The sequence below is a fragment of the Biomphalaria glabrata genome, chromosome 6, assembly GCF_947242115.1.
Source record: "Biomphalaria glabrata chromosome 6, xgBioGlab47.1, whole genome shotgun sequence".
Classification (NCBI taxonomy): Eukaryota; Metazoa; Mollusca; class Gastropoda; family Planorbidae; genus Biomphalaria; species Biomphalaria glabrata.
In genome coordinates, this window is record NC_074716.1 from 22,455,708 (window position 1) to 22,467,946 (window position 12,239).

The 12,239-nt window shown below is 34.4% G+C and overlaps 1 protein-coding gene across 9 annotated transcripts in view; it reads right to left on the reverse strand.

Annotated features, from left to right (window-relative positions):
- LOC106078023 (spondin-1) overlaps positions 1–12,239 on the reverse strand; it is a 216,923-nt gene that overhangs the window by 9,105 nt on the left and 195,579 nt on the right. For all 9 annotated transcript variants that reach the window (XR_008778654.1, XM_056033652.1, XM_056033653.1 and 6 more), the window contains 7 exons: positions 4,257–4,407; positions 3,505–3,611; positions 2,947–3,056; positions 2,690–2,817; positions 2,215–2,382; positions 1,925–2,055; positions 1,647–1,776 (listed from right to left, as the gene is read on the reverse strand). Coding sequence is in view for 8 of the 9 variants with exons in the window: in XM_056033652.1 (XP_055889627.1) it covers positions 1,647–1,776; positions 1,925–2,055; positions 2,215–2,382; positions 2,690–2,817; positions 2,947–3,056; positions 3,505–3,611; positions 4,257–4,407 (925 nt within the window). In the remaining variant the exon portion in view is untranslated. The remainder of the gene's footprint in view (positions 1–1,646; positions 1,777–1,924; positions 2,056–2,214; positions 2,383–2,689; positions 2,818–2,946; positions 3,057–3,504; positions 3,612–4,256; positions 4,408–12,239) is intronic.

Below are 12,239 nucleotides of genomic sequence, written 5' to 3' on the forward strand. Positions count from 1 at the left end.
ACTCTTGGTCAGAGTCTTGTGAAGGCTGCATCAACCTTCCCTATGTGTTTTGAATACTGGATAGAGCTCAACGCATTTAGCTTTCTCACTAAGCTATGCTCCTATCACTTGTCTGGACCTGTTGAAAAGGAGTGGGAGAGAAAGAAGGGGGTATCTGGGTGATCGCTTTTTTAAATGTATTTATAACAAGGTTACAAAGACAGTTTGTGGTCCACCCAGGCAGATAAAAAGGCAGGTTTCAATATTTTCAGAAAGAACATCAGAATAAAATTCTATCAAAGACAAATTACAGAGAAGAATGGAGAAAGAAGGTTGACAGCGGTCCAGCAAACCAAAGGATAGGTGAAAGTGAATGTGAAGTTAGATGTGAACCTGGCCTAACGGATGTCTTATAATGAATATTTAATTGATTGTAAAGGGTCAATCTCTTACTCAAATCCTCAAGAAAAAAACATTTCCGTAAAAAAACTAAATAATAATTTTCCTATAGTTAGGTGCTTTATAGTTATTAGTAGCACTGCAGTTCACAAGATAATATAAAAAAACTAATTATTAATTGTTGTTTTAAATTATGTCCAACTTATATGTATACTAAACAGATTTTTTCTCTTTAAAAAAAAAAAGTAAAAAATTTATTTGTGTAAATGTAGTAATTAGTAGCCTATAACAGAACTTATTTAACTTAGCAATACAAATGTTAAAATTTTTTTTGACAAAAATCTAAAACCATTTGCATAAATGTGTTAAAAATATGGTAATTAGTCATCTCCCCTACTAAAGAGCCTCCCGTGTTTGTTACTATTAATAGTGAATAGTTTTAAAAATGGTGTATTTTTGTGAAAAAACTACTTGCATAAGTGATTTAAAAAAGTAGATTTTTCACTTTCAGAAAAGATAAAAGAAGCCATTGCATCAAATGGTCTAAAATATTATGATGTAGTATTTTTACTATTTTACGAGATCTAAACAGGATGGAAAGAGGGACGGACATTCCACACAAAACTAAAAGTGTCTTTTTCTTTTTTTTATACTACCACTTCAGTCAAATAGAATTTCTTTCCCTTGTTTGAGATACCAAGCAAAATAATTAATTATGAATAGTTAATTAAATAAAAAATTTTTTTATTCTTTTGTTGTCAGGTAAAAGAAATATTTGTGAAAAATTTCAGCTTGATCCAAGATTGGGTGTGGGAGAAATAATGTATACACACTTTTTACCAGACAGACAGTGTGAGTTGATATAATCTTGGTCAGACTCTATCACCGCCACTCATTGATCAGGGAACATGAAAAGCACCAAGATACCTGTGTGTAGTCACTGAATGAACTCTTTATGTTGTGTCTGTTGTATTTATGTGTATTTTTCTGTTGTGTTGTCTTTATATGAGAAAAGAGTCCTTGTAATCACAAAAAATTTCCTTAAGGATCAATAAAGCAGTCTTGGTCTTTGTAAAAAAAACAAAACAAAAAAAAAAACACTTTTGCTCTGTCTTTAAATTGGTTGAATGTAATGGACATAACCATATTAGAATAAAAGAAAATTATTTTTTGTTGTTGTTACAAGACCAAGTACATCCATATTTTATTTTTTATGTTACATCTTTAATTTAAATGGACTAATAAAAACTAAATAAGATGACATTTACCTGTGAAATTCTTCATCATCATAGCTTTCTGACAATCATAAATCTCTCCCCTACATAAGTCTTTTTCCATTAAGTGAACCCCACAATCCACTCGTTTTTCAGTGTTGTGTAGGAACATTCTCCATCGTTCCTGCAATCACAAACATGTATTATTAAAATAACTACAAAAGTACATAAGTAACAAAATTAATTATATTTTAAATATATATATAAATGTCGCTATCTCTTATTTTTAATAGTCTTATCTAATCATTCTAGAGGGAGAATTTTTAACTAACCTTCATGCCAAGTCCACAGGTGGCGCTGCATGGTGACCAATCAGACCAGTTTGTGACAGCACATAAATCTGATGGATCTCTTTCATCATCATGGCGCATCACATAACTATCATGAAGCTTTTTACGTTTCTCTGTGAACAATTCAAGACATACAATTTGAACTGCTCTATTTTGCACATTGGATTGAAAATTTTTTTAAATAATTCAGGACACTCCATGACTGACAAAAGAAAAAAAAAAGATAGTTTTAAAAAAGTAAATTCCACCTCAAATTTCTGGGTGTAGCATACCTTTACAGGGACCAGTACATGCTTCTGTTTCTGTCAGTTCAAGGTCACACATATCTTTTGTCACACCTGGATTTTTCAACATTCTCCTTCTGTCTCTCTGACCAGCACCACAAGGGTTAGAACATTCAGACCAGTCAGACCACAGGCTAGTGGCACATTTCTCCATATCTGTACAGACATAATAATTTAGAAAAAACACTAAAGGCAGATATCAACAAAAAATGGAAAAGAAATCTTCAAAAAAGTTTTTGACTATCAATGTTGTGAGGCAGAAGTTCTCAGTCGACAGACAAAACTTAGTAGTCAGTAAATAAAACTTTAAAACTGCATTAGTAAAAGACATAATTGTCACTGCTAGTCAACTACTTAGACTAAAAATAATATAGATAAAGTTCTTTCTACAAAATAATCAGAAACTAGTGCTTCTGCTGTAAAAAACAAACAACTCTGGTTATCAACCAATTTAGTTTCTTACCAAACTTCTTCTTTTCCATCATTTTCTTTTTCATCATGCTAACAAGTTCATCAGTGCTGGGAGACTCAGCAGAGTTACTTCTTCCATCATCATCAGTACATGCTTCTTTGTTTTTAGTGATTGTCAGCCTGGAATGAAATATTACAGTATTCTAAACAAAGCATTTCTTTAAAAATAAACATTATCAGAGAATAATAAAGATACATTCAAATGAAAGGCTACTTTAGATCTGTTACTCTCTATTAAACTGTTGTTACCTGGCAAATGGTTTGATGTCTATTCCATAGAAAGGACTTTCCGCATCATTAGGGATGTTGCTAGACAGCCTATGGATGCGTTCTGGAGGTTGTGTTGGAATTTTACGACCCTACAGTGAGACAGGATAAAATGCCATTTCATAAGTATAAAAAAACAATAACATATATTTGATGCTTTAATATTGAAAGAATTTTAATTGTTAAATAACTTTTTTATAAATAAAACAACACTCAGTTTTAATCCAATACTTTATGGTCTATAACCATGTAATGAAGTAAACCATTTTTTTTTATTTTTGGCCCCCACATCCCTATCATTTAATTGATTTTTTTCCACTTAGTAAAATTTTACTTTAGATAACTAGCTTTCAATTGTATACAAGCAGTTTTATTTTAATGTATTTTACAAAATTTATTTCTATCTACAAAGGCAAAAAATTATGAATAAGCCTACGAAAACAATATATGAACACAGGGAATTTTATCTAGATTTTAACTTTCAAGTTTCAATAAATTAAGAGGAATATGATTTCTATGTGTTTAAATCAATGAACTCACAAGGTATGTAACTCTGCTATCTGTCCCAGCATCCCAGGGGTAAAGGTCAATTTCAAGATGATCTTTCCATGTACAGTTAGCAGTACACATACTCTGACTGCTCAAACCTGCAAGTCCACAATTAGATATGTATCAGAAAGTAAGTTAATGAAAGTTCCCCTTTCAGACTATGCATTCCATGGGTAAGAGATTGATTCCTTAGCCAATGAGTGTGCACTGTGGGCTTTGCTAAATGTCTGGTATTCATTTGTGCTAGGTCAACTCAAAGACACCAGAGACTAATTGGAACTCAAACTCTTGACCCTTCCATCCCCTTTTTAGAAACCAAAAGCTGACCATGATGCTCCCCCCCCCCCCTAAAGTTAACTATGCTCAAAATTGAAAGTCATAATGAGCATTTAAGATTATTTAGTAATCAATATACATCTACTGTCATGATATTCATTATGTAGGCAACAGAAAGAGAGAAGGGGGGGGGGGAGCAATCAAGTGGATAGAGGGTCTGAATTAAGAGTAGAATGAGAAAATGAGAGCTATAGAAAAAGAAAGGAAAATTTAAAAAAAAAATGGCATAGATTATAATAGATCTATTTCTATTTAGGCCTACTTTCAATGAATAACCAGCTGCTTACATCAATCTTATCATCATGATGTATTTGCAAACTCATTTATAAATACTGTTATTTTAAATACATATTTAAACATAAAGAGTAATTTCATCTTCATCTAGCACTACTACAGGTGTAACTTACCCAAGCACCAGTCAGGGCTGGGACCCACCATTGTGATTAATGACAAGAAATGTTTCTGTTTGTTCACGGTGTACACAGCTTTCACTGACTCTAAAATTTTGTCTGGGCCCCAGAGCTGATTCGTCTTGATTACAGTCCGTATCTTGTCACTCTAAATAAGAAGAAGTCAACAACAGGAATTACATTAGGAAAGTAGCCTATACTAGATCGAGATCTAATCTGACAATTTAACTTCTTTTAAAGTGTACAGACATTTTACAATCATCAGACAGGGGAGATCTATTTATTGTCTTTTGATTACTAAGCTTAGTAGTTGTCTCAATAAGTTTGGATCAGTAATGTTATTCACTTTGTAATAGATATAGACTAGCAATAGTAAATCTGTACGATTAGAAATATTTTTGTACAAAGCTTATAGGGACTATCAGTATCAACTCACTCTGTGTGTCTGTTTGGTAACAAATCATGCACACGTTATTTCTCCCACACCAATTCTCGGGTGGAGCTGAAACTTGGCACAATTATTCATTGACATAGACAAGACACGAATCAATAATAAAAAAAACAAGCTTGCACATGATTGGTAGATTGGTGGTCTTAAGGATGGAGTTCTTTGTTTTTTGTTTTGTTTTTTTTACCAATTGTTTTTGTTTAGCGCAATTTTATGCTTTTAGCTTTCTCACTGCACTATGATCATCTACTTGTTTGAACAGTTTGTAAGGGGGGGGGGGAGAAGGTGAGAAAGGAGGGGGTATCTGGGTGAAGGTTACCATTGCAAGTTGTACGACTTCAGTTCAAACTCGAGGGCTCAAGCCTTCTTAAGCCAATACTTTATAAACACTGTGCCAGCTAAGTCTTAAATTATGAAAATAGAAGGTTTCATAGCTATCTATGGTTAGTTTCAAACTTTAAAGCGACGATCTGATTCTCTACACAAAGTATAAAGGTAACTAATTCATCTTATACCGCCACATCTGTCAAATACAATTTCTTTCCTTTGTTCGATACTAAAGAAATAATTGTGCGAAATTTCAACTTGATCAGAGATTGGGTGTCGGAGAAATAACATGTAGGCCTACAAAAATTGTAGCAGACAAACAGAGTGAGTTGATATAAGCTTGGTTATTACACTAATTGCAGTGTTGTGTCATTCTAAACAATTTACAACTAAAAATTCTGTCCTGTCCAACAACTTAAAAACTGGCAATGGTAGATATATATAGCCTATTGATCTTATGCTTAACAGAGATTATGTGATGTCAAACAATTGTCCAGCTGATAGTTTGATTGTCAATTTTATGCCCAGATAATATAGGTCTACAAATGTCGGCCATATCTACAACTGGCATCGGTTATGTAATGAACATCTGGAATCTAGATGTAGACGAGACATCTGGTTGAGTGTATGCGTTTGGAACAGTCATCACAATGGTGCAGAGTTAAAACTCTGCTCACTGCCATCTCCCGCCATCCTGCAGGATGTTTAGGCTCAGACGTCTTATAATAATGTTCATTTCCGAAGAAATGTCAGAAACGTCTAGAACAACAATAATAGGTCCTGGAAATGTAAGAGTGATTTACAACTGGCTGTGTTTTGTAAAGTCCAACAAGATTAGGTCTTCAACTGACTGTGTTTTGTAATGTCCAACAAGATTAGGTCTTTAACTGGATGTGTTTTGTAATGTCCAACAAGATTAGGTCTTTAACTGGTTGTGTTTTGTAATGTCCATCAAGATTAGGTCTTAAACTGGCTGTGTTTTGTAATATCCATCAAGATTAGGTCTTCAACTGGCTGTGTTTCTAACGCCCATTTCACGGAGCCTTCCCTTCCCTATTTGATCACCGTATGATAAAGATTCTGGTCTATAAGCTAGTCTTGAAAGTCTAGACTCTAGACCATATAGGTCTATCTAGATCTAGAATCTCGATCGATTAACGCTTAAATATCTAGATCTAGAGAATCTAGGATAACCAAGAAGCGTCACAGTAGTCACATATTAAGTTACCAGGACTTTATATAGGCATATATATAGCCTAAAATATACCTAGATTATTTTCTAAGTGTATTATTATATTGAATGAAATAACTATGATGATAATGAAAGAAAAATAGAAAGAAACGGATTGAATTATGAGTGTATGAAATACAATTTCAAATGTGTGATGTCTATGTCTAACAAAATAGCACAGAGAATAGGCCTACTAATATTGTAGACAGACATTTCGTAACGATTAAAGACTTGGAGTTGGCAACTTGAAAATATCAAAAGACTACTTGAGAGAGAGAGAGAGAGAGAGAGAAAGAAAGAGAGAGAGAGAAATCCATTTCCCTACATTTCTTTTTACTTGGCGTAATTTAAGTACAGGGTAAGAGTTACTGCGACTAAGTATGCGCGTGGCATCGAAGTCATCATGATCTGATAGATCTATATATATTAGAAGTTGTGTATGAAACAGTTTTCAAAGCAAGATCATTTCCTGTATGAGTTTCACAGATGATGCCGACACAGGTGTTAATAAGCTACACATAGACCTATACGATAGTTTGTTTATAACATTTCATTTTAAAATGTAACTAAGGATTTATGGTTATCGACGAAATCAGGAGCCACAAATACACATAATTAATATCAATATTTAAATTACATGTGCCATTTGCTTCTGTAACAATATGGCTAATGAATTAGTGTGAAGTTGAGAATGTATAATCTGGTCAAACTTAAAATAAATAATCTAATTATTCGGAAAGCAAGCGGTAACTATAAGTTCATATTTTCTGAAATGATTATATTTTTGAGTTGCTCTAAAAACACTGTAGAATATTGCTTTTTGTAACACTATTTTTTATAGGAAACAAAAAGTCATTAACAAAGGCGACCACTAGAACATGCTGTATTAAAGCAACAAATGACATATAGGTCTATAACTACACAAAGGAGTTCAAAGGTTATTAGCGCGTCTTCTGAGATGAAATTAAATATTTAGTTAAAGCAGCTTCCCCAATGAAGAAACAACTATTGTAATTTGGAATTTGGGCCAATAAGAAGAAATGGACCTATTGGGGAAAGTGAGATACTGGGTTTAAAAGTAAAAGTATTTTCAGACCTTTCAATCAATGGGGCAGATGATGTCAAGGGCATCTGTTGCTATGGGCGACGGTTAACGAGGATGTCAAATGGCCAGCACAACGACCAATCGCATTGACTTTCCCCAAATAATGTCAAGTACCCATTGAGCTAGGTGACTCAAGGGTGTTCTAAAAATCCCGAAATTCACATTTCCAGCCTTCAGCGGGATTTGAACCGGTCGAGACTTCAGGAAGCAAGACGTTTTACCACTCGTCCACCTCGACCCCTCACGATACTGCGTTTAAGTAATTGAGATCTATTTTGATATCTTATAAATCTAGATCAGGGGAGATAAAGCCACACTACAGTATGTCACCATGAGAGTATCTTTCTCCGTACCTCCCATTTGTGTGTTCGACGACTAACCCCCCCCCCCCCGGCTGTGTTACATTACAAGGGGCATAAGTTTGTTTAGCCTAGCTGTTGACGTGTCATCATCGAGCAGACAACAATAAACAATCCAGCCACTATTGGAGACGCTACGAAAAGGTCCCAGGTGGCATCCCCTACCTGGCCGCCCCGTAGAGTGTTTACATTCAGACAAGACAAGCCTCTTAACATATTTGTTCCCAGAGTTCCGGGGATGTTTTTTTTTTTAGTTACTTCCCCTTTTATAATTTCTGCGATGTCAGAATAGAATCTAGTATTTGTTTACCTTGGTTACTATAACCTATTAGTTCCGTTTTACAAGAAAAAGGTCATAATCATATGGAGAAAAAAAATCGTTGTGTGATGAAAAAATAAACGCAGTGTAAATATGAACTTTGCAAGGAATGTCGTAATTCGAGAAGAATGTCGTAATTCGAGAAGAATGTCGTAATTCAACAAAATAACCACTGATCAACAAAAGAAAGTAGAGGGTACAAAGTCGAGTATTAGACAGAAATGGAGATGAAATCAAGTTCCAAACAGATCTCACAGATCCGAGTCCCTGTGGAAACGGAGACGACTGGGCCAATAGGAAAGCAAAAAGGAACCATCGTTAGGGCTTAGACCAGGTCCGTGCACTAGAACCTGCACGCGCAGGGATGGAAGAGAGTGCCAGCAATCGTAATCAGTTTCACGGGCCTGCACAATCTGCGTCTTGTAATGTGCAGAAAAGGTGGACCTCCCCTTCAACCCAAGTCTTGGGATTCGAGCCATCGGCAAAGGGGCTGTAACAAATTACATTTGCTTTGATCCCTAAAGTGCTAAGATTCTTCCAGTTGTTTAGACAGGCCGATAAGCCCCTCGACTCAGCTCTTATGATAATTAAAATAATATCATTCAGCTTCCAATGAATCATTAAGAACCAAAGTGATGTTCAACGCTCAGTATCCTATCCCAAAATATACGTCAATGACATGCTGACGGCAGATGGCGTTAGTTTATATCTATATTATAAAGTAGAATGTGAGGGGTATGTATGTATGTATGTATGTATGTATGGATGTATGTTACTTATAGACATCAAAACCGCTTGACCAATCTTGATAAAACTAGGCAGGAATGTTCCTGGGGTACCACTATGACAGTGACTATATCGACAGTAATGCGCAAATAAAGACCCGCGGGTCGCGGGTAACATATGTCTAGTCTATATTATAAAGTAGAATGTGAGGGGTATGTATGGATATTTGTATGTTACTTATAGACATCAAAACCGCTTGACCAATCTTGATAAAACTTGGCAGGAATGTTCCTTGGGTACCAACTTAGACCGTAGTGTATGTATTGTAGCCCTAAAACAAACTTAAGACCCTCAAAAAAAAAATAAAGTGATGTATGTTACTTATAGACATCAAAACCGCTTGACCAATCTTGATAAAACTAGGCAGGAATGTTCCTTGGGTACCAACTTAGACCGTAGTGTATGTATTGTAGCCCTAAAACAAACTTAAGACCCTCAAAAAAAAAATATAGTTGTCCGACTCTATTACAGCTATAGTATTTATGGATCTAGGCCATGTCTACAATGTTGACATAAGAAAAGATAGAAAGGATTTAGACCTAGATCTAATTTTAAGAAATACACTTTGCGCAGATAGTTTTTTACTTTGACACATGAAAATACAAAAGAAGATCCATTGATTGCATTATATAATAAAATTAACCTTCAATTTTGTGTTTCAAAAGCATTTTTTACATAAATTAGTTCCTTATATCTGTGACTACAGATTTCCTGACGAACATTCTTTCATTAGACAATACCGTAATGAATCGCGTACTAAATATTAATTCGTTTAATTGTTTATTTTATAATCCCATCCCTAGATCTAAAACTCTAATTCAACTCTAAGGTGATAAAACTTCTCTTCGCACAGGTAGTTTTATACTTTAACACATAAACATATTAATTAAAGTCCATTCATTTCATATTTTGATCAAATAAACATTCAAATTTGGTTTTCTAAAGCTACATTCGTTTACGAAAGCTGCGAAGCCGAGTTAAAGGCCTAGATCTATATTCATTCATGAATCGCGTACTAAAAATTATTTCGTTTAATTGTTACTTTATAATCCCATCCCTAGATCTAAAACTCTAATTCAACACTAAGATGATAAAACTTCTCTTCGCACAGATAGTTTTATACTTTAACACATAAACATATTAATTAAAGTCCATTCACTTCATATTTTGATCAAATAAACATTCAAATTTGGTTTTCTAAAGCTACATTCATCTACGAAAGCTGCGAAGCCGAGTTGAGATAGGCCTAGATCTATATTCATTCATGAATCGCGTACTAAATATTATTTCGTTTAATTGTTCACTTTATAATCCCATTCATTTAACAAAGCTATCGCTCTTTTCGTTTTTAATAGATAAGAATGTATCGACTTCGGGTAAACCCATTTTCGCAAAACTAATTTTATTTTCGTAGCGAAAGAGAAATAACGTGAAAGGATCATTAGCTACGTTTAACATACATCTAAATCCAATCCACTAGATTATTCAGAAGCATTTTTTACATAAATTAGTACCTGATATCTGTGACTACAGATTTTCTGGCGAACATTCTTTCATTAGACATTACTATTACCAAATGGTTACACATTAACACATCTCTCTACTGAGTCTATTCCTAGGCCTAGGCCTAGGTCTAAAACTCTTATTGAACTCTAAGATGATAAAACTTCTTTTCGCAAATATAGTTTTATGCTTTAACACATAAACATACTAATTATTGTCCATTCATTTCATATTTTAATCAAATTAACATTCAAATTTGTTTTTCTAACGCATTTTTAATACATTCGTTCGCTGTTCGCTAAAGCTGCGTAGCGGTGTTGAGATAGGCCTATATTCATTCATGCAAAAAAGTTCACGCATGCGTAGCACAGAATGAACTCTATAAAAGCCAATGTTTAACTCTAGATTAGTCTAGATCTATATCTACCTCAAGATCTACTTTATACACATGAACATACAAAATTTAGTCTATCTATATATGTAGGCCTAAAAGCAAATGTTTTAAGTTGAAAAAAAGGATTTAAGCCTATTAGCTATTTTGATTTGATAGCTTCATTCACACTATTTTTACATTGACACATTCGCTTTACTTATTACATTATTATTTCGTTTAATTGTTTACAAAACACTCTCAGTGACTATATCGACAGTAATGCGCAAATAAAGACCCGCGGGTCGCGGGTAACATATGTCTAGTATCTTATATAATACAGGCGTTACTTCAAAAGAGAGGATGATTACGTCCTACATATATATATGACATGAAAGCCAACATTAAATAATCAGGCTACACATGTCTATCTACCTTGACTAGAAATATTTTAGTTTTTTTCATAGCATGATTCTAAATACAAAATTAGGTGTACTGGAATAGGAGACAATTGGTGATATTGGTGTGTGTTAATTAGAAATGTGAAATATTATAATAAAGGTAGGACTGTGATTTGATGTTTAGTATTTATCTTTATAGAGACATTGTTTGTAGTGAAGCTAGAGAGACATTGTTTGTAGTGAAGCTAGAGAGACATTGTTTGTAGTGAAGCTAGAAGAGACATTGTTTGTAGTGAAGCTAGAAGAGACATTGTTTGTAGTGAAGCTAGAGAGACATTGTTTGTAGTGAAGCTAGAAGAGACATTGTTTGTAGTGAAGCTAGAAGAGACATTGTTTGTAGTGAAGCTAGAAGAGACATTGTTTTTAGTGAAGCTAGAGAGACATTGTTTGTAGTGAAGCTAGAGAGACATTGTTTTTATGAAGCTAGAAGAGACATTGTTTGTAGTGAAGCTAGAAGAGACATTGTTTGTAGTGAAGCTAGAAGAGACATTGTTTGTAGTGAAGCTAGAGAGACATTGTTTGTAGTGAAGCTAGAAGAGACATTGTTTGTAGTGAAGCTAGAAGAGACATTGTTTGTACTGAACGTAAGGTTTTCGCTAACTTGGAGAGAATGAACTAGAAGCACTTATACCTGGGGGACAAACATTCAATACCGGTATTACCAACAAAAGAATAATAATGGCTTGAAGTGTCCTTGTATTCACATACTTTATGAAGTAATTAATAAAGGCTTATTTATTCTAATAGAATTATTGCTTTAAAAAAAAACACCACATTTAAAAGCGATAATCTTAAAGCTATCAAATCAACATCTCACGCTGACATCGTAGACGAGTGAAAATGCTCGGGAATATCAGTCATCCAATTATTCCGTCACTTGGACAATTTCCCAATCAACTCTGGCAGCAGGTTGGGGTCCAACAATCTCGGCTGCACATGTCTCAGTGAGTTCCATACCCTAACAGCTTTTCGCATTTTTTACCTTCCCTGAATGAAGGCCGATAACTAGTGGCTGATGAGATGGGCGGGTGGAAAAGACAGGTTTCTCAAACAACCGCGAGCTAAGAGTAA